The sequence below is a fragment of the Chelonia mydas genome, chromosome 27 (genome assembly GCF_015237465.2).
Source record: "Chelonia mydas isolate rCheMyd1 chromosome 27, rCheMyd1.pri.v2, whole genome shotgun sequence".
In the NCBI taxonomy this organism is placed as follows: Eukaryota; Metazoa; Chordata; order Testudines; family Cheloniidae; genus Chelonia; species Chelonia mydas.
Window position 1 is genome coordinate 10,346,573 of NC_057860.1, and position 25,530 is coordinate 10,372,102.

Here is a 25,530-nt window from a genome sequence, read left to right on the forward strand (position 1 = left end):
TGACATACAGCTACACTGCCCCATCACGTTAATGGAAAGAGGAGAGTCGACATGGTCTAATGAATTTAGCATGGCATAGGGATCTCTGCCAGTGACTTCCTCGGTGAGGGAAAGTCACTTCGGTTCTCTTTTGAGAGCTCTGCGCCTTAGTGTCCCCATCTGTGAAATGGGCCTCATAAGATCTGCTCCCCCTCACCAACAAATGGTGAGATGTAAGAATGTTTATGCAGGGGTTAGAAGCTGTAGACTGAGATTCCCAAAGCTTCCTACGAGAACAGATCACCCCAATTCCCTTTAGAAGTGAACGGCTTTGAAAATTCACCCCGTGACGTGTGTTAGGACTACAGTCAAATCCCCATTTCAATCTGCCCTGTTGCTATCGTTTCCTAGGGAAACCCTGGTGCTGATGGTTGGCGCTTTTTTTCCCATATGCTGCTTTACCCGGAATTGATTGAAAATGGTCCAGTATGGCTCAAAATTCCAGCCATTCCCGGCGGGAATTCTGAGCCCTGGGAATTCCAAGAGGAAACAGTGTTTTTTTTTTAAGGGGGTAATTGGCACTTCATTTATCTGGGAGGTTTGTTATGACTCTGAGCTAACAGATAACCGCACTTAGCAAACTCTCACTATTCACTAATGGAAGAGACTTTAATCTAATAGCCATGTATCATCTGACATGGGGGTGGGAGGGCGGCTTTGAGGAACCTCCTCCCACCACGCACGCAATGTTCTTCCTTCCCTGGAATGAGTCCCGGCTCACAGGGAGGTTTCCTGACTTCCCAACTCCAGAATGGCTTGATGCCAGAACCCAGGAAGAAACTGGGGAGTGCGACTGGTGAAGGAGATTGGAGCAGACGAGTCGAGGGAAAGGGCCCGGTTAGGGTGGCTGCTGCTGGTGGTTTAGGCGACGGAGAAAGATGAGGTTTAAAATAAGAGCTATGCTAGCCAGGTTGCCAGATGGCCGTGTCTCTGCTGACATGTCCCAGGTGTAGTGCTGGAAAAGTCCCAGCCGACGCCCAGAGCAGAGCTGCCTTCAGCTTGGTGGAAAAATTAAGGTTGATGCCTTGCTTTTATCACATTCTTGAAGCCTTGTTCCTCTTACATGGTGCCTCCGGTTTCCTTCTGGTTCCTGTCTCTCTCCATGTATACAGGCTGCAGTGCACTGACCAGTACCATCTCCTGTCCGCAGCACAGCCCAGCTTGCCATCTGACACCCAGGATCATCTTCCTTTTGCATCTGATTTGCTCTGCTGCGTTCAGGGTCCCTCTTCTCTCGGGTATGACTGGCTCCTGCTCCCTGCCCTGGCACGCTTTCCGGACAGATGCTCGAGATGAGCCTCTGCCTCTTAACGGCTATGTTTGTATCTGCCTCAAGGCTCTTGGTCCTGCTTCTCAGTGCTCACTCTGCTGGGACAGAAACCACCCGAGGTGTTTCATCCCTTGGGCTCCCAAATGCAGGAGCCCGGCAGGGCTTTAAGCAGAAACATCTTTGTCCAGGTCAGGGCAAAAGCTGCTAATGAACTCCAGAGATGTTCACACCACCCTCGCTGCACCACCTCCCTGAGTTGTTCGAGAAGCAAGGAAGCTGAGTCAACCCTCGGAAGAGGCTTCCCCAATCCTGTTCTGTTTATCCTGGCCTGCTTCAGACATGAAGATTTGGGGCATGCGCATACTGCAGTCCCAGGGTGTGAGTGCAGCTCAGGTAGTCATGGCTGAGCTGGCTTTCATCTAGGTCCTGGAGCAGTGAAGCCGTGGCAGCCCACAGGTCATACAAGCACATCCCAGGCTCGGGGGTAAGTACTTGAGTAGCTCGCCATGCTGTAGCCCACGCTGCTTCGGCTTCCCTGCTCCAGTTCGCAAACTAGCTAGATTGAAGAGGGGTACGTCTGCAGCCGCACCTCCGTGAGGCTTCCAAACCTCCTCCAAGAGTGTGAGTTTTCACCTGAAAATCCAGGGCATCCATTTGGACACAGAGGAGTTGTTCCTCACCATGGTGGTTCCTTGATGATGTCCTGTAATAGAACAGAGGGGGTGCAGCCCTGTCTTGGGAGCAAGGGAAGTGAAGTACCCTCGTCATCCAACAGAAGTCTCTGCTTCCCCACACCGGTTAGGCTCATCTTTAACTTCAGTGGGCATTCAGTCAAGCTGCCGCTCTATGAAGGCCTGGGATGCACACAGATTTTGTCCCAGTATAACTACGTCAGTTAAGGGCGTGATTATTTCCCCAATATAGTTAGAATCACTGAAGATTAGAGTTGGAAGAGACCTCAGGAGGTCATCTAGTCCCACCCCCTGCTCAAAGCAGGACCAACCCCAACTAAATCATCCCAGCCAGGGCTTGGTCATACCAGGTTTTGTTGTACCAGTACTGCTTCCAGTCTGGACACAGTTCTACCAATACTCCAATAAAACTCTCCATGCTAGAGAGGTTGCACTGCTTTAACTGTGCAGGGATTGTTACAAAGCAGCTCAACTGTTGTACGTAAAGAAGCCCTAACTTTAGTGGAGTTGCTCCTGGTTTGCACTCAGGGCTGGGTGCGTCCAGATGAACGGCTCTCGTTCCGTTGAGATGGGACCTTTTTGACATCGGTGGAAATCAGCTGAGAGGGGAAGCCCTTGAGATTGCACCAGCATTTCAATCAGGCTACACCCTTCAACCCGGGCTGCTGCAGCATCACTGCTCCAGGAGTTAGCTCGATTAAAGCTAGCTTGGCTGTAATCACACTCCATGACTGCAGTGTAGACCTGTCCTTTGGCCTAGCTGGCACAAAGAACAGCACTGAAGCCATGGCAGCACGGGCCAAACAGTCCCACCCGGGACCGTAGTGACGTACTCGAGCAGCTAGCTTGTGCTTTGGGCCTTACTTCTGCTGCTGTTCAAGCTGGCTAGATCAACGTCCACATGGGCTGCGGTCACGCTCCTCATTCCACATAATTCTGCCCTAAGGGCTTGTGTACACTTGAAACGCTACAGCCGTAGTGCGTCAGTATAGAGCTACCTACGCCAACAGGAAGGCTTCTCCCGCTGGAGTCGGTAATCCACCTCCCCAAGAGGCGGGAGCTAGGAAGGATTCTTCCATCAACCTAGCACTGTCTACACCAGGGGTGGGTCAGCTTAACTGTGCTGCTCAGGGGTGTGAAAAATCCACCCCCCTGAGTAGCTTAGTTGGGGCAACCTAACTTTTTAGCATAGACCAGGCCAAAGCTTTATACTCTGCTTCTCCGTCGCTAGCCTGCTGGGCAGCTGCCCGCTGCGGGGCTGTGTAGTTACAGGCTAGCCGCTCCACTGTGTGACGGCAGGATTGTTTGTTCGCAGTGATGTTTCTTAGGGAGAACCTTTCCACAGAGGTGACCTGACCTGCTTTTTTAAATGAAATAACTTGGCAGCTAAACGGTAAAAGCAATTAGGCCTAATTACCCTTCAAAATTTGTTTTTACAGAAGGATGCTGGGTTTGAATGATGAAATAATGACCCCACTTAGCATTTCTGTGGGGCTTCCCATTTGCAAAGCCCAGCACAAACATCCGCTAATTAACCCCTAGAGCACCGCCCTCCCTTCGCCACCTGGGCGGTAGGTACCCGCCCACTTCCCGGGCACGTCCGCCACTCCTGATTGGACCACGCTCTGTTGATGAAAGAGATGCTTTCAAGCTAAACGAAGCTCTTCTTTGGGTCTGAGACGGATCCTGTGTAGCTCGAAAGCGGTCTTTCACCCACAGAGGCTGGTCCAATAAAAGCTACAGTCTCTCCCATCTGGTCTCTCTAATATCCTGGGACCAACGGGATTATAACAACACTGCAAAGAGGTGCATATTCGTCAGAATTCAGATGGAAGCAGCAAAGCAGCATGAGATACAGGTCGCTTGCTAGGATCATCTGAGTATATCTCACTTAGTCAGCTCCTTCCCGTTGCAGGGGCATTGGGCACTGGTGCACCTCAATCCTTCCTGCTTTCTGCCTGGCACACACAATAGTTTAGTCTCCCGGGTGTCGTAATGCTTTGGGCTTGTTGTGAGGAGGTCATACTAGACAATCCAGCCTTAAACTCTATGGCTTGGCCCGGTTGGTAGATGGTAGATATGCAAAATGAGCGTAACTTACCCCCCAAGATCATGCCAAGGTTAGAGTGAGTTGCAGAAAAATTTACTAAGAAGAGGGTGTAAGATAAATTATACTCCTGGGGGGATTCTGCGCCTAGGGTGACCAGATGTCCTGATTTGATAGGGACAGTCCCGATTTTTGGGTCTTTTTCTTATATAGGCTCCTATTAACCCCCACCCCTGTCCTGATTTTTCACATTTGCTGTCTGATCACCCTATCTGCACCACTGCGCAATGCAGAATTTTGCAGAAATTAATGTTGTGTGTGCAGAATTCCCTTTTTGCCCCCACAGAAATGGGCTGCAGGGATGTTGGCCGACACTAGGGGCTAGTGGACCAGGCAGAGGCCACGGGGAGGGGGAGGGACCTGGAGGGTTCCCAGCAGCTCCAGTTCCCAGCACACCCTGAGGGAAGGAGGTAATGGCATGCAGAAAACTCCGTGCAAGCCTGGGACCCAGCATCAGGCTGTTTCTCCATCTGGATCCCTGGGTTCTAGAAGGGTAGAGGGGGTGAGAGTGTCTGGCCCCCTGGCTGGGCTCGGAGGAGGAGGAGACAACAGAGAAACAGGAACTGGGTTGTCATAGGGGGTTCTTTAACTCTCTACTCCTGGGGGAATTTTTGTGCATGTCTGTATTGTCACAGACATACTTGCTGACAGGTATTTTGAAATAAATTACCAAAGTAATTGAAACTGGCATGATTATACAGTATGATTTTGACAAATAACATTTGCAGAATTTTAAAATATTGTGCGCAGAATTTTTAATTTTTGGCACAGAATTCCCGCAGGAGTGGATAAAGCAGCTTCCTCACCCCTCCCAAAGACACACTTTTGAATGTCTGCTCCACCATCCCCTACGTCTGATGGGAATGGCCACAATTACCATTGACCCGAGTAGGAGCTGCGCTCTCTAATTATCCCAAGGGTTCTGCCTGGTCCCCACCTCACATCAAATTGGTGTAAATTACTCCCCTTAGCTGCTTATGCCCTTACATGGTTTTCTCACCCAGTTCACACCCATTGTGCTGCTTTTATGAGTAGCCTGACTGCTCTCTGCTGGTGTAACTCCTTGACATCAGTGGACTTGCTCCTGATTGACGCTGGAGTTCAGAATCAGGCCCCCTGGACCACACGTGAGTAAGTTCTGGCAGGACGCACATACAACCTGTATAATTGAGTGACTCACCTTCAGACCCCCCTGCAAGCGAATGCCAGAGCCAGGATCCGAACTCTGGGGGGGATTCCTAACTCCTCAAGCTGTTCTTGTTGCTAAAGGCCACGTTACCCCTATAAAGCACAAGGAACCACTCGCTCTGCTGACCAGCGGGATTGTTTGCTTAACTCAGGAACAAGCTGTTGGATCTTGTGCAATGGCTTCTGATCTGTTGCAGGCTGCCAGCCCAGTAGGAGAGGGAGGTTCTGCAGGAAATACAGTCAAACCTCTTAATTCCAGTGGCGTGGTGCAAAAGGGCCCACCAGCATAGAGCCCTGCAGCACAAAGCATGGACTAGAATAAGCCCATTCTCCATTCATTGTTTGTTTGGTTTTTTTTTGTTCTGTGCCCCTCTCCAAAAAAGGTGGAAGCTGGTTGTTTGACTTATTTCTATAGTTCATTCCATACACAAATTGAGGTCCCAAGGGACAGCTCTTCTTTATGTGCAACACGACTCTACAGTTACAGGAGAGAAACAGAGTAACAATCAAAACCCTCGGGGAAATCATTTAATATTTCCAGCCTTCTCACAGGGGTTCTTGACACTTGGGTCTGCGGAGGGGAAACACTGATTTATGCCGTCAGTCATTAGACAACGTAGAGGTGAGGTCAGGTGCGGGCATTCTTCATCTCTTCTCCGGTGCTCAGAGATCCCTTGGGCAAGGTGGAATCAAAGCCTTTCAAATGGTAGAGGTCATGAGTGACACCGTAAGAGGTAAAAGAGCATAGCCCCTCCTGCCTCCTCCTGTACGGTTGACACCTATATATCTTCATATTGCCATTGTTTCTGCTTGAAAAATTGCATGTCATTTGTTTCACTTTTTCCTACCCTCCTCTGTCCTTAAATCCTCTTGATTTTTCCACCATGATCTATAGGAATCGTTTGTGTCAAGGCTGACAATTATGTGCTACAGAATTTTTATAGAAATAATGGGGTAAGCCATGAGATGGGCTTTAGCCAACAGGTGTCTGGTCTTTTGTGGCCTGGCAGAGACCCTGTAAATTAAAATCACGTCTGCAACTTTGGGAATTTTTCTGCGTTGATTTTGTGGTCGCTGATTTTCCTAGCAGAGAAGTGCCAGGGGCTTGGGCTCCGTGTTCCGGTATACAGGGCGGCCTGCGGGAGGACAGAACATAAGGGGAGGTACAGTGTGATCCAGAAACTGGTGAAGTTTGTCAGTTCCCAAAACCCAAGTACATTTCTGCATGACCTTGACTACAGCACAGTTATCTAGATAATTACTTCTGGTACCCTAGCAGCTCCACTCCTTAAAATTCCTCTGCTTTCTTCCCGACTCCAGAGTTTCTGTCTGTCCATTCAGAACAAACCATGGGGAAGGTGGAGGAGGAGGGATAATTTGGGCTTGACCAACACAAGGCTAGATTGTGACAGTATCCTGTTACCTTTCCGCGCCCATGTGACTACTACCGTATGAGCACGCTGCCACAGTAGATCCAGTGGGACCCGCTTATTGGGCGCGTGGTTTAGAATAAGTTCTAGAGATGGGCCCCAAGCTGTGAAGTTGGGACTTGGATCAAACTCCTACAAAAGCCTGGGGCTGTTTGGAGCCATCAAAACTGCATGTTTCCAGGGTGAAACTCAAGAGGGCAGAGCATCTCCATGGAGGAACCCTAGCCGTTGAATTTGCTCCTGTTAGGGATCAGGATGAGCCCGAAACCAGCCGCCTTCTGAATTCACTGTAAGAACCATCTATATACTTGGTCCTGTTAGATCCACGAGTGGGTGTTTAATGAAGCTAGAGAGCAGCCAAGCAACATTCCTCTGGACAGGAGGAGCCAGTATTGCTCAGCCGCTCTCTGTGTTGGTAACCATTAGCAAGCAAATTTAGGATGTGGAGGATTCGAGTTCTGGTCCCTTAGTAGCTGAATTGACTATTCCTCCTTTATGGACAGGGTACCAAGAGTCTGTGGGTCTGTATCTGCTCTCCTCAGCTGAGCTGGTCCTGATCGGTGCCAGGGCAAAGGAGAGGAGAAATGGTTCCAAAGAGCCCCAAAGCAGGCGTGGGGTAGAGGGTCTGACAGGCAATCGTCAGGGATCAGCCTTTTGTTCTGGGTTTGTACAGCACCTGGCACCATGAGAGTCCTGGTCCTTGACTGGGGGCTGCTGTGTGCTATCACAGTACAGATACTTCCTAATGGATATGGGGTGTGCAGGTGTTATCTGTGTGTATTGAGGGGCCCGATCCTGGGGTAGCTCTGCAGACCTGACGCTGGTAGACCTGAGCCCAGTTCCGTCTTAATTGGGAGCAACCCTCCAATAACCAACTCCGATGCGTGTATGACGATGAGATCCTAAAGTCCTGTGGAAGCCAATGGATGTTTTTAACTGAGGAAAGACCTCGGGCTTTGGTCAATAATTAATAACCTTATTATTATTACATGCTTTTCCTTGGAGAGAGGACACTATACAGGGAACTGCACGTTCCTCTCTGTTCCTTTGAGATGGGGTGAGAGAAAAAATTCAGTAAGGCCTCAGATTTCAGGCTCAGGTTTCAGCGTGGTGGTGGAACCTCAGTGAGAAGCAAATATTTGGCCAAGTGCACCCTGAAGCGAGCTGGTATCCGGTGTAACTTCACAGCTTGCCCATATGTTGTTACTTATACATCAGCCTTTTTGAGTAATGACGTACGGGGCTCAGGCGAGAGTTGGCTTTTGTCAAGCATATATTTCAGTGGCGTTTAAATAAACCCATCGAGCTGCATGTCTCGTGAACTTTTTTCTTCCATCCATCTGCACCGAGCCGCCCGCGAAACGAAATGGATGAGGCCTTCATGCCTTCTTCAGTCCCCGGAAAATGAGCCAATCCAGTTAACAATAAATGGTGGCCAATTGGAACACACATGACTGGTCTAGTGAAGAAGAAAAGAAAGTTGAGCGTAATGAAGTCCCTGCGTCCGTGTCCCTGTGCGTGGACAGGAAAGGACGGGTGGTTTATAACTGTTTATTGGAGTTAATGGTAATAAATTCCTCACTTGTGAGGCATTAACTTTAATGTTTTCATTCTGTGATGATTTAGGTTTTCCCTTTTCACGTTGTAAATCATGCTGTCCCAGTAGCACGGCAGGTCGAGTGGCTGACATAATGTTATGTTTGGGGGAGAGAAGTAACAGGGGAGTGAGATATCTCTCTCTCTCTCTCTCTGTATACAAAAAGAAGACTTGTTAAAAAAAATGTCCTCATAAACTCCTCAAACGGATGGACAGACGAACAAGCGCACCGGAGCAGAAATGTGCAAGTCTCAGTTGCAAAGCCGGAGCAAAGGGCTGGTTTCCATAGCAACTTCCAAAAGGTACTTGGTGCCGAAGGGTTGGGTTTTTTGTTTTTTTTGTTTTTTTTCCCACCCTCCCTCTTTGCTGAGTGTGAGCCCTGAGCTAATGAGCTGTGCAAATAGATTGTGAGATTGTGTTTTTTATTTTGCAATTATAGACTTAGTGGCTTGGATGGAAACTTTGGGGCCAAAGGCGCTGCCTCCTTTCTGAATTCCATTTTTGCGTTTTGCAAAGTTAATTTAACTTCAGACTTGCTGGGAAATTTTCCAGGCAGAATAAAAGGCACTGAGAGTCTCCCTACATGCCCCAGGCCAGTACTAGTCCCATCTGAAGTCATGGAAGTCTGTCTGTTCCGTCGTGTTTCGTTGTCAGCCATAGATACCACACGGACAATTTAGGAAAACCTACACTAACTAGCTAGCTCTCTAGACAGAGGTCTGTCTTTGTCTGTCTGTCTTTCCGATCTACCGATATTATGCCAATAACTATGTGGCATCTACAAGAATTTTAAAGTACAACATCGTTCCAATAGGACAATCTTCCATTCTTTGATGGGTTTGTAACTTCCTAGGATGACTTCAGTGGGACTGGCGTTTAGTCCTTTATGTCGAGAGTTGTCATAGGAACACAAAAATTGCCATAAGCCATCTAGCCTTGGATCCAGGCTTCAGTGTTGACTGGTGGCAGATGCTTTAAAAGAAGATGTATAAAACCGCACCGTGGCCAGTTCTACTGTCACATCCCCCTGAGGGCCCTTTCTTTCTTGACCTGTCTCCGACTTTGAATGCAAACTTTAGCTGGATTGTTTGTATTCAGACAAAACAGCATTGCAAATTGGGATACCGTGCAGTATGTTAGGCTTTGGTACCTTGAAGAGAACAGGACCCAGGTCTGAGCCCTAGGAAATTTCAGTTGATAACTTCCTCCATGTGATTTGCTGCTTTTGAATGTAAACTGCACCTTGGTTATCCGCCAACTTTCAATCCCGGTAGCTATCCTAAGGTAGATGCCTATCCTTTGAACTTGGCTTACTAGCCTCTTATGAAAAGTCTTATTGATGCCCAAGTAAATCACCTCCACTGCCTTTGCTTCATCTACTTTCTTATTAACCTCCTCAAAAAAAAAAAAAAAAAAAAAAAAAGCAATGCAATTAGTCTGGCACGAGATCTACTTCAGATGATGCACGCTGGCGATTGTTTAGTTTCCCATTTTCTGTGAAACGGTTGCTCATTTTATTCCCATTCTTCTATAAATGGTTCTAAGTTTTCAAGGCACTGCAAAATTAGACTAAGGTCCAGAGCTGGGAGACGGAGAGAGAAGCATGGCTACAGGAAAATGAGGAGCAAGGAGGAAGAGAGAGACTAAAGAGAAGAATAGGATGAGGAGCAGCAGAATGAGAGAAGAAAGAGAAAACGGGGGACATGAAGCAGATATTTTGATTAAACAAAGGAATGGTGGAGGGCAAGGAAAAGGTGCAAGAGATGAGCTTGGGGGTGCAGAGAGCACAGGCCAGCATGATGCCATTTTCAAACATGACGTTTGCAGGAGATTTTTGAGCGCGACTCATTAAACGACGTTCTTTTACTGGTGTAACTCTGTTGACTTCAGTTGACCTACACCAGGTCCAGTGTTGTCTGCTTAACTCTGGCTCTCCAGCTTCTTCATCTTGCGAATGGCTTTGTGAGAAAGACAGCCTTTCGTGGGCCCCCCCCCTTTCCCCATCATCCTGTTTTCTCCCCTCCCCCCACACACCCATGCTGCTTGACTTGCCAGGTGCTCCATTCTGCAGGCCACCAAGGAGGGCTTTATGGACCACCATCCTCCATGGGCCCGTGTCTTAGCAACACAGGGCCTCCTACAGAACCCTCTTGAGTTTGAGAGAGATGGAGGTTGAGGAGCTTAAATAAGGGGAGACTCACCATCTTCTATGGGGGCCCATAAGATGCTGACTGAAAGAGAGAGGGGTTTGATCCTGCACAGTGTCTTACAGCAATGGTCCAAAATACTGCAGTGAGGTTCGCGTAAGCTGCCGTGCTCGTAGACCCATTTACCGCCAAATCCTGTCATACGAGTGGGCGAAGTTGCTTCCGCGGTCGGTTCCTCGGCGTTGACCTAACTCCGCTCAACAGCAAAACTCCTATTGACTGCAATAGGAGTAGGTAGGTCACTGCGGAGCGATTTGGAAAATCCCACCTCTAGGTTTATTGTAATAAGGTTGCTCTCAGTACAGTGTCTAACCGAAGTGAGGGAGCAGGAATGACAAACGCTCAGGAATTGACTGCAATAGGAACGTCTCCATGTGTCCTGCCTTTGAACGTGCAGGTAACATGGTAGGGTGAGGGCTGCCGTGTCCTCCAGGCCTGTGTGACTTTAGCTCCCATGACACCTGGGATGGGATTTCTAGGGGCGGGAGGGGTGTCAGGTGTGAGCACAGCTCCCCATCTCGGATGAAATTAAAATGCACATTTTTAACAGGGAATGTTAATCAATCATTTGGCCAGTTGCCAAAGGAGGGGCTAACTTCTCTATCACTTAGGGCTTGTCTATTGCAGCTAATGGCAAGCCAGGCGGTGAGTCTACACCGCACCAGCTTGCCAGCCAGTAACTTGCCATGTGGCCATTGCTACAGTGCAACAAACATCCCAGAGTGCGGCTTAGCGTACTAGTAGCTGGTTTCGGGACTCTCTTTGCACGGTAGCTGTGTTCCCATGGCGAGTAACTGCCCGGCAACCTGGTGCGCTGTAGAGTCACAGGCTGGCTTGCCACGCTTTAATTGGCTGCAATAGACAAGCCCAAAACGATAGAGAAGTTAGCCCCTCCTTTGGCAACTGGCCCAATGATTGATTAACATTCCCTGTTAAAAATGTGCATTTTAATTTCATCCGAGTTGGGGAGCTGTGCTCACACCAGCACACGGTCTCGCTCTTTCCCCTCTAGACAAGGCCTTAGTCTTTAAATCGAGGCTCTGGTTGACTGGTCAAGTTGTTTGGCCTCGAGGCAGGAATTACTGGGTGAAATTCTCTGACCCGGAGCGTCGGACTAGATATATTGTATTGGTCCTTCCCGGCCTTCCTATCTGAGCTGCTTGGCGTAGCATGTGTCCCTGGCTAGTTTGTGACTAGCCCCTTAGGGTTTGTTTTTCTAGCGCATGAGAATGAACTGGGGGCTTTAAAAAGTTAAGCAAAAGGTGAAAAGAAAAGAAAGCCCAGTGATTTTGTTTTCAGGATAATTTAGCCATCTGCTGCCAGCTTGTTCTGTAAAGACCCCACCCTCAGCACTGGTGCCCTGTGCAAGCCAAGCCATGTGGCCTCTTGTGTTCTGATCCCCGTGGCCTGGTGTTACCAGCTGACTGTCCCTGATTCTCTCTTCTCATTGAGTGAGAACACACCTGGTGAAACAGGCCGTGACTCCTGCAGGCTCCAACGTCTCTGCTTTCTTGGATACACAATGCCTGCTGGGGAGGACTCTCCCGGGGCAGCCCAAGTCCACAGCTGGCTCTGAGAGTCGCGGAGGTCCCGAGAGAGAGAATCCTGCTCAGCACTTCTGTGGCAGACTTGGCTGTGGGTGCTCGGGGCGAGTCTGGAGGGAGAAAACGCTCTGCCTCACAGCTTCTGTCTTCTCTGTGTCTCCCCCGATAGGGCAGTAGGTGCGGAACTGCCATGTCCTCTGCAGTAACATGCCTCCCGCAGATTTCATCTTTATGGCTCCTGGTGTGTTACGAGGGCTGTATCTGGGAGGTTCTGACAGTGATGTTTGTCTTGTGTGCTGCAGTCATAAGGGTGCTTAGCCTTTAATGTTTCCAAGGTCTCGTGTGTGTGTGTGTGTTTAAACTAAGCAGTCACATAGCATTTACAAAGGAGGGTAAGTTTCATGATTCATATTTTACTGTTGGGGAAACTGAGTCACAGAAAGGCAGTGTGACTTGCCCAAAGAGAGGCATCATTATTTTTTAGTTGTATTGTGGTCGTGTCTAGGAGCCCCAGGCATGAACCAGTCCCCACTGTGCTAGGCGCTGTATACACACACACACACACACACACACACCAAGAACATGGTTCCTGTCCCAAAGAGCTTACAATCTAAGACAAGAGACGAGAGGTGGATGCAGAGAGACGGGCGGAGCAGGACACAGTGCTGATACTGTGAACTCAGTGACGGAGCTGGATTACTTATGGATGATCCTGGCTCCCAGCCCCATGCTCTGTCTCCTAGGCCATGCTGCCTTGTTTTTTCCCCCCTTCTTGGGGGTGTTTGAATGGACCCTTTATAGCTTCCCAGAATCCTCCTTGACTCAGGAGACCTTAGCAAAAGAGAGTGCAGGTTCTGCTTGCCGTGAAGGACAAGCGCATGGAGCAGGAGCGGACGGGAAAGATCTGTAGCTTGCAGATGGCCCCTGGAGCATGCACGCAACCCTTCTCTGCAGCCTTGTTTCTTGGGGTGGGGGGGACACTGAGGGAAGCTACATGCTGATAATGTACTGAAAGTAAATGAAATTAAATAAGCAAACCAGCGCTCGCTGCTCCTGCCTTTCCCCCTGGGTAATTCAATTCCAACACGCGTACTGATGGGATCTCACAGGGGCTGCCTGCGTCACCCCGCTGGGGCCTGGAATCTTAACGTCTAAATAAAAGTTTCACTCGAGCATTTTTTATGCGCCTGCCAGCGGGATCAGTGAGCTGGCATCGGGCACGCTAATGTAATATTCATACTTGCGGGTTCCCCCTGTGTACCAGGCAGTGTCAGCCCATTTTCATAATTATAAATGTCCCATAAAATGACATTTAGATTTGCATTAACGAAAGGGGCCTGGATTCTGATTAAAAAAAAAAAACAAAATGCTTACTGTACCTTTTTTTTTTCTTTCCCCCCCTACAGTCGGACGTTCAGCATCTCAAAGCACGTGGTGTGTCTGTAACAAAGGTTCTGCTCCCTGTGTGGGTGGGCAGCAGCAATGCCAGGCGGGTGGCCTCTGCGCCAGGGTTCTTGGCGACCCCTGTCTCTTGGAAAGCCGTGGATTCTGATCCGAACTGCTCAGCCAGCCCCTGTGTCAATAATGGGGCCTTCTGCAGCAAAACCCCATGTCCCGCTTTAGGAATGCAGGAATTGCTGTAGTGGGTCAGACCAGTCCAGGGCCCTGCAACTGGCAGTGCCTGATACCATCTGCTTCAGAGGAAGATGCCAAACTTCCACTGGACACCAAATAGTTACCGGTCCAGTTATGCCCTGAAGCTTGAGGCCTTATATCCCTTCCAAACAGATGTCCCATCTTGGTTTTGAATCCTGCTGTGCTCTTGGCCTCAGCAATATCTTGCTGCAGTGAGTTCCACGGGTTAATGCAGGAAAAGCATTTGCTTGAATCTGGTTTTAATTTGCTGCCTTTCTGTTTCATGGGGAAAGGCCAGACCTACTGAAATCACCCCTGGCCAGAGGGCCAACGTGGGGCCAATGCACCACTCAAGCCTTCAAACTAGAATTTAAGCGATGGGCCTCTCCCCAGAGGTGAGCTTCACCCTAGGAGCCAGATCCTCACCTGGTGTAAATTGACCTCAGTGGCATGATGGATCTGCCCCTGTGGATGGCTCCGATTCCCAGGTAATAACAAGCACAGAGGGGGGTGCCCACGGAGAGGGGATGTTTGTACAAAACCAGACTTTGTGCCTTTGGTGCTGCTCTCGTGTCTGGCGTTTGCGCCGAGAGCCGTGGGCGGGGATTTATAGCAGCCCCAGAGTTTGCAAACTATAAAACATGAAAATGAAAAGAGTCGGCAAAGGAGGGAGCTGACACGAGGGATGGATTGAGCCGGGAGAGAGACACGCTAAGAAAACAGGAGCAACCCTTCTGGTCTGGGATTCTGGGAAGTTACTCATACTTAAAAGGCTGCCAAGCTCAGGCACTGGAGAGATGATTAGTGGCGTTCAGTGAGTCATTTCTTATTGTGTTTCAGCACAAATTATTAAGACACAAGGCGGCAGGGCGGGCCGCTCTCAGCGGCAGGCCCTGGGCTGTGGAATTCCAGGCTGGATTTTGGGGATGAGGTGCAATCCGGTCAGTTACACCATGTGCTGCAAGGCACAGCCTCCCCTCCCTAAGTCTTGGAACCCGCGAGGGGTTTGGCCTGGATGCCAGAGTCGCCGGATGAGGGTCTCCGGCCCGAGATATGCAGGAGGTCAATCTAGATGATCGCGATTGTCCCTTCTGGCCTCAAAGTCTGGGAATAACCGAGCCTGATCCTGCCAGGTGGCAAAAGCCTCCTACAACTTGCTGACACCCCCGGAGCTCTCACTGGGGGCCGGGGGCTTAGCCCCCAGAATCAGCCTTAGCCTTTTGGGGTGGAGGAAAAGGATCCTGAGCTGCTGAAGCCTGCTGTGGGGGGGGGCACTGACCCCCACAGCTGTGAGCTGTGGCCCATGACTAGCTGCTCACAGACGATCCATTCTAGCCAAGACCTTCTGTACATGGAAGAGGACTGTAAGGGGAGCTCATGGCTGAGAGTCACCCCAATATTTCCAGATCTCCCAGGCAGGTGGAGCATGCAGCTACAGGATTCGTGGACCCCAAGTGCCATCTCTGTCCGCACAGCGTGGGGCCGGACCCAGGGTGACCTCAGCGTGGCTAGTGGGCCTGATCCTCCTCTCGCCAGGGCCTAGCCCAGAGCCTGATGGAAGGACTCCTGCTGACTCCGGTGGGCTTTGGATCAGGCCCTAAATGAGTGACGTCCCCGTAGTCAAAGCGGACTTTTCACTGGTGCCCGACCCCTTGTGCAGACACTGACGCCAGGGCAAAGTAGCTGCGCAAAGTGCAGGGCAGAGAGGGTTCGTTGGTGCGAAAGCAAGAGGACCCAAAAGAGAGCACCCTGCTTAAGCTAGCAATGGCGATGACGGGAAAGGTGCCGTCTGGGATCCTGCCGGAGAGGCTCAGGACTTTAATTTGTGTGGGGGTGCTTTGAAACGACCGGGTCGGGCACGATAAAAGCGCATGAGATGGAAGGAGCTGAGCGGCGAACCTAACACCGGGGGGGGGGGTTGCGTGAATCATAGGCGTGGCTATCGACGTGGTGTACGGGGCTAGCAGTGGGTGTTCTGCAGTATGTTGCTATGTCAGAATGAGCTGGTGTGTCTTCAGCGGCTCCTGGAGTCCTGCAATATTCTCCCTTCGCGCTTCCTTTGTTTTCTACCTGTAAAATTCCCCCTGCAGACTTGGTGGTGTTCTGTGTGTTACCGTGTTGCTCCTGCTTTCTGTCCCCGTCCCTCTGCCTCCCTCATGTACGGTGACATTAAAAAGCCCAAGTGGTGGCAGATGGATGGACATCTCAATAACCTCAATAAAGTTTGGTCTAACAAGGTTCGTTATGAGCCTAGTTCTCAGAGCCGCCTCCTACGGATGAAAGCTGATGTCAGTGCTGGGATGCCTCATAGTTTGGAAAAGATCTTCTAGCGGGCTGGAGTATCCAATTTGGGTGTGACGCGTACGGAAGGGTTCAGAGAGGTCATGCATGTGTGTGCGTGCACATTGGTTGCATACATGTTTGGCTATGCACTGTGTGTCTATGGTCATGCCTGGTCGAGGCGGAGCGCAGCCCGCAGGTAGGAAATCTTTTGTGTATTTCACAAGACTTTGCTTTGATCTTTTTAGGATCAGAGGACAGCATACAGAAACCTGCCCAAGGTCTGGGGACTGTTTTGAAGCAAGGCTACTTGGAGAAGAGGTCCAGAGGTAACAGTCAAATAAACCGGTTTAAGGTGACCTACAAAGCAGGGTGGGTGGGTTTATGCCCCTTTATTTATGCTTCTTGATGATGATATATAAATAAGTGTGAGAGTGGGTGGTGGTTGTGGTTGAGGGGGTGAAAAAGGTTTATTTGCTGCTTGTCTTTTACTTTGCAAATTCAAATCTTGTCTCTGTGGATGACTGGAGAACTGAATAGGTTCATGACAGCAGGGATACCAAGATGACACCTGATAAACCGAAAGGGAAAGACTTTTTAGTCAGGTGATTTAAAATACCGTGGGTGGGATTTTGAAAAGCACCCAAGTGATTTAGGGACTCAAGTCCAATTGAAAGTCAATGGAATTGTGCACCTAAATCACTTGGGCATTTCTGAAAAGCCCAGCCGTTACTCCCTGTTAATACCTACTGTATTTAACTAAAGCGCGTGGGAGGAAAGCTCTCTTCGTTAAAGATTCAACACCACTTAAGAGCCGGGAGAAGTCTCCAGCATAGTGTGAGTCATCCAAGGATCTCTCCAACAAAAATAAGATTTGAACTCTTAAATTATTCTCAAGGTGAAGAACAAGCAGGAAAAAAAATCTTTTCTGCAGGGTGGGGTGTGTGGAATCTCTCAGGTTTTGTTTATGCATCATAAGTAACAAAGGGTGCAACTTTTGCAGGTCGTCATTCTGCTCAAAGAGCAAAGCCCAGAAATGGGATTAAACATTGAGGCCTTGTCCTCACTAGGAAAAAAGGTGAATTCTTCACTCAGGTTAGATCCCGCGGAGCGAAATCTTAGGGAAGATGAGGCATTTGTAGCTTTCACATACGTCAGCAGGTCGAAGAACAGATGGTGCGGGAGGTTAAGGTTTGCTTTGCCTTGCTAATCCCTGTGAAAGCTACAAATTGCCTGTCTTCACTAGGCTTTTACTTCATGTTAGTTACCATGTGTTAGCAAAACTGGGTTAAGAACACACCTTTTTTCCTAGTGAAGACATGCCCGTGGGGGTCAAAGGCGTGGGGCAGAGTCTTGGGCATCAGCACCATATCTAGTGCTCAGTTCTAAGAGTTGATTCCAGCCCAACTGATGCTATGGGGAAACCTGTGGGATTATGCAGGGACGGAGGGTTTATACTGACTAGAAATACACAAAAGAGATCATGAGACATTTTCCGCAGTGCCCTTAACCCCCTTTGTTTCCCGTTTCCCCACAGAGCATGGTTTCTTTGGCTCAGAGTGGCAGAAGCGATGGTGCGTCCTCAGCAAAAGGACCTTTCTGTACTATGCAAATGAAAAAAGTAAGCAGCAAAGCACCTGCCTTGTGTTCTCCAAGGGGCAGGGAGCTCAAGTGGGCTGGGACGAGACTGGGCAAGCCTTGTTTAACGCTAATGCCTCCTGGGGAGATAGTTCCAGAGCGTTCTCTCTTGAAGTCCCTGGGACTTCAGGGGATAAATTTGGCCCCAGCAAATTGGATTCATTCCTTAGTTTGCTCTGTTGAATCCTGTCATTTTCTGTTATTTGTGTTACAATATTGCCTAGAGGTTCTATTATGCTAGATGCTGGCTGGCTTATGCTTTGCAGGAAGGTTGCTATCCCTTGTTTTTCATCCCCTCTTATGTAGCTGTGAATGTTCTCATTAGCCATACAAATCATTAATCTTTGGAGGAAGCTCTTAGCCTCAGTGATGTCTTGTGGCAGCGAGTTCCACAGGTTAATGATTATGCCTATACACCAATTTCCTCCTGTTTGTTTCCTCCAAAACAAGGTGTCGGCTGCCATTTTCAAAGGTGCCTAAGGGATTTGGATGCTCAGTTCTTCTTACGATTCATAGCTCAGTCCTGGTTTCCTTAAGAGTCCATTGCTTCCTGCTGTCTGTTGGTTTCACACCTGAAGCTCCTGCTTCTCATTTCACATGGCTGGTAAATAATTATGCCAGAGGGTGATTGACGCCAGATAACGCATCAGCGTCCGGCACTTTTAGAAAGATCTTGGCTTTGTTTTATTTCAATATACTTATTGGTAAAGAACAAGAGAAGAGAAACACAGGACTGGAACTGTGTAAATAAAATGCTGAACCGAGTTTTCCATTAGGCATCACCTGGGCTTTAACTCCCCAAGTGACTGTATATAATCCATGTGTCAGTGTATATAAATATTTTGCAGTTATGCTCCATCAGGTACATATAAACACACAGCTAATACCTCCAGCTGAGTTCGGCGCGGCTAGATATATGGGCTTCGTTATACACTTCCGCCCATCCAGAAACCCTGCATGCCAACAGCTTTAACGCACGCGCAAACGTGCATCATATTCTTCGTTTTATGACGACTATTCCCCTGTTAGGACAAAATGAAAATCCGCTGACTCTCACTGACAGCGATGGTTTTGTCCTTCTCTAGCACCCTTCTTCTGAGGATCTCAGAGCACGGTAACAAGATTAAGCTTTGCAACCCCCGTCACCCAAGGGGGTCGACCTTTTTTTTTTAAAGTGACATTATTAAAGGCACAAGACTGAACTATTCCAATGCATTGGAAAGATAAGAAGTAGGGTAAGAGGCCGCCCCGGCCTAACCAGATCTTCAACGACTTGAAACTCAGAAAAGAATCCTACAACAAGTGGAAACTAGGTCAGATTGCAAAGGATGAATACAAAAAACCAACGCAAACATGTAGGGACAAAACTAGATAGGCCAAGGCACAAAATGAGATTAAATTAGCTAGCGACATAAAGGAGAAACATTTTACAGTAAGAAACAAGAGGAAGACCAATCACAGGGTCGACCCTATAGTCAGTGAGGGGGGAAAGACAATAACGGAAAATGCAGCAATGGCCGACGTGTTAAAGGCCGTTTTTGTTTCAGTTTTCACCAAAAAAGTTAGCAGTGATTGGCAGCTAACATAGCCATCAGTGCCGACTTCCTCTCTACCCAGGGGGTGCTTGACCGCCCCCCCCCACCCCTTCCTCCAAGCCCCCACCCTGCCTCTTCCCGCCCCCACTCCACCCCCAGGCCCCGCCCCTGCTCCACCCCTTTCCCCAAGCCCCTGCCCCGCCTCTTTCTGGCCCTGCCCCCACTCCACCCCTTCCCCCAAGGCCCCACCCCCACCTGCCTCATCCTGCCCCCCCCGAGTGCACCCCATCCATGCTCCTCCCTCTCCTTCCCAGCACCACCTGCACCCCGCGGAACAGCGCTGGGAAGGGTGGGGGAAGAATTGGTCAGTGGGGCTGCCGGCGGGTGGGAGGCTCTGGGGGGAGAGGGGGGAACTTGGCTGCCGGTGGATGCTAAGCACCTGCTAATTTTTTTCCATGGGTGCTCCAGCCCCGGCGCCTATGAACATCCATGTCAGTGGGGAGGATCTGAGGCTAAAACAGGAAAATAACACTTTAAGAATTACTTAAACAAGTGAGATGTCTTCAAGTCAGCAGGGCCTGATGAAATATATCCCAGACTACTTAAGGATCTGGCTGAAGAGATCTCTGAACCATTAGCTATTATCTTTGAGGACTTGTGGGGAGGATGGGAAAGATTCCAGAGGACAGGAAAAGGGCAAGTATAGCACCTATCTATAAAAAGGGGAATAAGGACAACCCAGGGTATTGTAGACCAGTCAGCTTCACTTTGGTACCCGGAAAGATAATGGAGCATATAATCAAACAATCCATTTGTAAACACCTAGAAGAAAATACAGTGATAAGTAACAGCATGGATTTGTCAAGAACAAATCGTGTCAAACGAACCTAATATCCTTCTTTTGACAGGGTAACAAGACTTGTGGATAGGTGGGGAAGCAGTAGACAGATTACATCTCAGTTGTAGTAAGGCTGTTGATTTTGCCTCACGTGACCTTCTCCTAAACAAACTAGAGAAATACAGCCTAGATGAATCTATTATATGGTGGGTGCACAGCTGGTTGGAAAAGTGACCTCAGAGAGTAGTTCTCAATGGTTCACAATCAAACTGGAAGGGCGTATCGAGTAGGGTCCCGCGGGGATCTGTCCTGGTTTGGTTCTATTCAATATCTTCAGAAATAATTTGGATAATGCCAAAGACAGTACATTTGTCAAGTTTGCGGATGATACCAAACTGGGCGGGGTTGCAAGCACTTTGGAGGACGGGATTAGAGTTCAAAATAATCTTGACAAACCGGAAAAATGATCTGAAATAAATAGGATGAAATTCAGTAAGGACAAATGCAAAGTACTCCACTTAGGAAGGAACAATCAGTTGCACAAATGCAAATACAATGCAATACAAATACAGAATGGGAAATGACTGCCTAGGATGGAGTACTGTAGAAAAGGATCTGGGGGTTAGAGTGGATCACAGACTAAATATGGGTCAACAATGTAAGACTGTTGCACAAAAAAAAAAAAGGGGGTAACATGCTTCTGGGATATATTAGCAGGGGTGTTGTAAACAAAACACGGGAAGTAATACTCCCACTCGGCTCAGCACTGGTAAGGCCTCCACTGGAGTATTGTGTCCAGTTCTGGGCACCGTGTTTTGGGAAGGATATGAGCAAACTGGAGAAAGTCCAGAGGAGAGCAACAAAAATGATTAAAGGTCTAGAAAACATGACCTAGGAGGAAAGATTGAAAAAAATGGGTTTGTTTAGTCTGGAGAAGAGAAGACTGAGGGTGGACATAATGGTCTTCTAATACCTAAAAGATTGTTAAAAGAGCAGGGTGATCAATTGTTCTCCTTAACCACCGAGCACAGGACAAGAAGCAATGGGCTTGAATTGCAGCAAGGAAGATTTAGGTTGGACATTAGGTAAAAATCCCTTACAGTCAGGGTAGTTAAGCCCTGGAATAAATTACCTAGGGAGATTGTAGAATCTCCATCACTGAAGGTTTTTAGGGACAGGTTAGACAAACACCTGTGAGGAATGGTCTAGAGATAATACATAGTCCTGCCTCAGTGCAGTGGACTGAACTAGATGACCCCTCGAGGTCCCTTCCAGTCCTGCATTGCTCTGATACTGTGTATCACCACGCTCATTTTACAGATGGAGAAACTGAGGCACAGGCAGGTGGCATGACTTGTCCAAGACCTCCCTGCAAATCAGCAGCAGAGCCAGGAATAAAACTCCCAGTCTTCTCCTGTATCCACCAGATGTGCTCTCTCCCTTGATGCAAAAAGGAACCAGCTCATTGCCAGTTACAATAAGGACATGACGGGCTGGATCCGCAGCTGGTGTATATTTGGCATAGTTCTGTTGACATCAATGGAGCTACATCAGTTCGCCCCAGCTGAGGATCTGATCCAATATGTGAACATGTCTGCATGTCTACAAGCTTCCAGAGGCAAATTGTCAAAGACCTCGCTAAATCATAGAATCATAGAATATCAGGATTGGAAGGGACTTCAGGAGGTCATCTAGTCCAACCCCCTGCTCAAAGCAGGACCAATCCCCAACTAAATCATCCCAGCCAGGGATGCACCAAGCCGTTAATCCTCTACCAGCAGCAGAATAATCGTTTGTATCATATTTCCCCAAGTACACACAGGTCTCGGCTTCATTACAGGCAGCTCATCTTGTGTGTCTGTGTGACCCTAACAACCTTTCCTTTGCTGTTACAGTCCCGCAAGGGTTGTTAGAAGGGCCTCCGCTTTGCTGGTCCTTCACCTAAGAGGGAAAATGCTACAACCCTTCCTTCTCCTGGGGATACAGATGCTCACACCAGGGGGCTTAGGAGTTTTTTGCCCATTTCCCAGTGAACTTGCTGAGACCCCTGGGGCAGGTCACGGCTCTGTGCCTCAGTTTCCCCCATCTGTGAAGCATTGTGAGCTCCTTCAAGGAAAGGTGCTGCAGCCATACAAAGCCAATATTATTATTTATCATTGCAGGCAAGCAACCGAAAGGGACTTTTCCCATTGAGTACTACAGTGCCCAGCTGGCTTTCCACCTGCGCAAAGACTCCCGAAGAGAATCCTGTTTCAAACTCATGAGCCCTGGCAAACGCAGCTATGAGGTAGGATCAATAGAAGAAATGGTCCTATTTCTGTGCTCTCTGAGCCCCAACCGCTTGAGCATGAGAACGCTGCGTGTATCATACCACGGCATACACCTGGCATGTTGCTATTTACTGTACGGTCTACATGGCCTGCTGTGTCTGAATCTCTGAGTGGGGTGAGACCTTTTTCCGTGTCGTCATCCCCCAAACCCAAATCTGTGACCAGAGAAACAAGGCCAGAAGGTTTTGGTGCCCCTCATTCTTGAAAGCTCATCTGGATGCAAACCTTTCCAAGTGTCCCATTGTGACCTGCTGCACGGTGTTGAATCGGACCTACTTTACCAGATTGACAATCGGCAGCAACACTGACTTCCGTGGCCAATTGGCTAGTCTGATTCTCCACAGCCCTGCATCTTGTATGGGCCTTGAGACCAGTACAAAGCAGGTGTAAAACACAGCCAGAACCAAAGCACTTTGCCCTCATCTGGCCCAGCAGTAAATGAGAATGCAAGCTGCAAAGCAACAGAGAAATTGGGTCTGGAGTTGGGGTTCAGACTCAATAATAACCCCACCTGACACGTTTTTATCTGATAAGTCCAAATCATTTAAATCATGAATTAGGTCTGACAACCTTCTCTGCGGTAGGTCAGCAGCATTATCCCCATTTTACAGATGGGGAAATGGAGGCATAGAGAGGTGACCCAAAGTCACCCAGTGGGTGAGGGGCAGAGCCAGGAAAAGAACCCAGGAGTCCTGGATCCCAGGCCCCTGCTCTAGGAGCTTGTCTACACGACCTCTGCTTAAGACATTAATGACATAACAAATGAATTCCCTCCCTAGTTTACAGCTTCCAGTCCTGCAGAGGCTAAAGACTGGGTGGATCAGATCCAGTTTCTCTTAAAGGGTGAGTAGCTATGGGGGAGTGCTATAGCCAATGTGCTTGACTTTACAGTTCATTCAGACAGTCCATTATCTGTAGACAGCTTTGCATGTCTTTAGCTGCATCCATCCCTGGATCTCAAAGAATTCCCCAAATATTGACGAATTAGACCTTGCAGCCCCCAAGATGGGTATCTATATTATTGTTATCCCCATTATACAGATGGGAAAATCAAGAGAGGTCTAAGGTCAGAGGGCAAGTCGATGTCAGAGCTGGGAAAAGAACCCAGGAATCCTGATTCCCAGTCCCCAGCTCTAAAACCAGACAATATTCCCCCTCAGAGCGCTTGGTCCAGTGCCTTTACCACGAGCAAGTCCTTCCACTCTGCTTCTCCTCCTGGCACTGATGCCCTTAAACTCTTCTCTGCAATAAACGAAGGCGCCCAAATGAATAGAAAAGCAGGATGTGGCCGAGGCAGCCCATTGGCACGGGGCAAAGAACATGGGGGGTTAAAATCTAATTTGTGGGTTGCTGAATGGCTGTTCTAATGGCACCCTCTGCTGGCCAGTCCGGGGGGTTGGCACTGACCGTGGGGTGTGGGAGCTATCATCAAATATGGTAGAGAGGGAGAGATGCAGTCATCCCTGGGCAGAGCGGGTTATTGACCATATCCAGTTGTCGCACAATCAGCTAGCCCAGCCGAACGTATGAGGAGGGAGACTGATGTAGGTGGGAAAGGGCCCAGTCATCCAGCATTGCTTACTGGACTGTGAGCTTTTGTTGCGGGAGAGAAAGACGCTGCTGTTATTTGAAGGACAAGGGCTGCCAGCTTCACTCTGTACCTCTGCTACGAAGAGAACCAACCACTGTGATGTTTTTATTTTATTTTATTTTATTTATTTGCAAGAAGCTTGAGTAGAATTTGAAAAACAGGAGTGGGCCTGTTCTGGGTTCATGCATGTGACTTGCCACTCAGGGCCAGATTCTGAGCTCTGTGTTTCTGGTGGAAATCTGGAGTCACTTCTCTGACTTCATGGAAGTTACTTCAGATTTACACCAGCATAGCTGAGGCCAGAAGCTAGCCTGAGATGTGCAAACCTCCTACAGAGGGAAGGCAGCTTTAGTGCACCCTATGCTATAACACTGTTCAGTCGGTCTGTTAATACCTTGGCCCTGCTGGCAAATTAGTTCCGTTACATGCTCGGCGACAATCCGCTGACCACGTTTCCTTTCCTCGGTGCTCCGCTGAGGTCAGTCTGCCCTGCAGAGTGTTCTCTGGGGGGGGCGGTAAGCCTCATTCAGAAACCTTCCATCCTATTTTCCTGCTTGAAAAGAAGCATAGCTTTGCACCCTAGAGACTTCCTCCCCTTCCCCAGGGTTTGTCATCCCCTTCCCGATCCTCATTCCATGTGCTCCTAACCCATGTGTTAGGCCAGGCACCCATGGACCATAAGAGGGGGCACGCCCCCCCCCCCCAAGTTCTGTGTTGTTGCAGAACAGGATGAATGATGAGCGCTGCGGGATGGTAGCCTGACTTCTCTGGTAGATTTCAGCCCATGACAGAAGCACTAGCATTTAACGCAGTGATTTTTGTTTTCCTTTGATTCCTTCCTTCCTTTTCATCGTCCCTCCTGCCAGATATGAGCTCCCCCACCATCCCATACGATGAGGAGGAGGAGGAGGAGGAGGAGGAAGCTTATGATGACATCGACGGCTTTGGCTCTCCAAATGCAGAATCCCGCAATACCCTCAACTTGGAGGAGGACGTGGCAGTGGCCAGTGGGGAGGAGGAAGAGGACATCTATGAGGTTCTACCAGGTGAGCAGACAAGTGGTCAGGTGAAGAAACGCCCTGGCCACTCGCAATGGGCTGTAGACGCAGCAGAGGGATATTTACCTCCCCTCAACAAACCACTTTCTTTGGAATAAAAAGGGTTGGTTCATGGAACGTTTCTACTGAATATATAACGTGTTCTGACCTACGTGGCTTTTCCCAGCTGTGTTCAGCTTGGTCCACCATGGACCATGAGAGTTAACCCGCTCCTCTCCCAGTGCAGTGGCTTCTCTGTGACTTGGAGTCTCTTAAATCAAGGTTAGGTGTGTGTCTGAAACATGTGCTCCAATTTAACCCACTCATTGGTGGCCTGCGTTCTGTAGGATGATCACAATGGTCCCTCCTGGCGGGCTTCGGATTTGTAATTGTGATGCAGCTTCTGGTCTGGCAAGGGACAATATACAGTGAAACTTGCCAAAGGTGCAACACGCATGGGCGTGAACCAAGCTGTAGTGGCCGGTTGAGGGACTCGGGAGCAGCCCTCCTAGTGCAAAGTCATACAGTTCAGAAGGGCTTTTGCCAGGAACAGAACAGGAATGGAGTCTTAG

At 48.9% G+C, this 25,530-nt stretch overlaps 1 protein-coding gene across 1 annotated transcript in view; it reads left to right on the forward strand.

Moving 5' to 3' along the window:
* The window catches only part of SKAP1 (src kinase associated phosphoprotein 1), a 229,009-nt gene that overhangs the window by 158,084 nt on the left and 45,395 nt on the right, over positions 1 to 25,530 (forward strand). Inside the window, exons 5-9 of the mRNA XM_037887032.2 lie at positions 16,238 to 16,318; positions 17,527 to 17,610; positions 22,163 to 22,287; positions 23,110 to 23,173; positions 24,788 to 24,967. Coding sequence (XP_037742960.1) covers positions 16,238 to 16,318; positions 17,527 to 17,610; positions 22,163 to 22,287; positions 23,110 to 23,173; positions 24,788 to 24,967 — 534 coding nt within the window. The remainder of the gene's footprint in view (positions 1 to 16,237; positions 16,319 to 17,526; positions 17,611 to 22,162; positions 22,288 to 23,109; positions 23,174 to 24,787; positions 24,968 to 25,530) is intronic.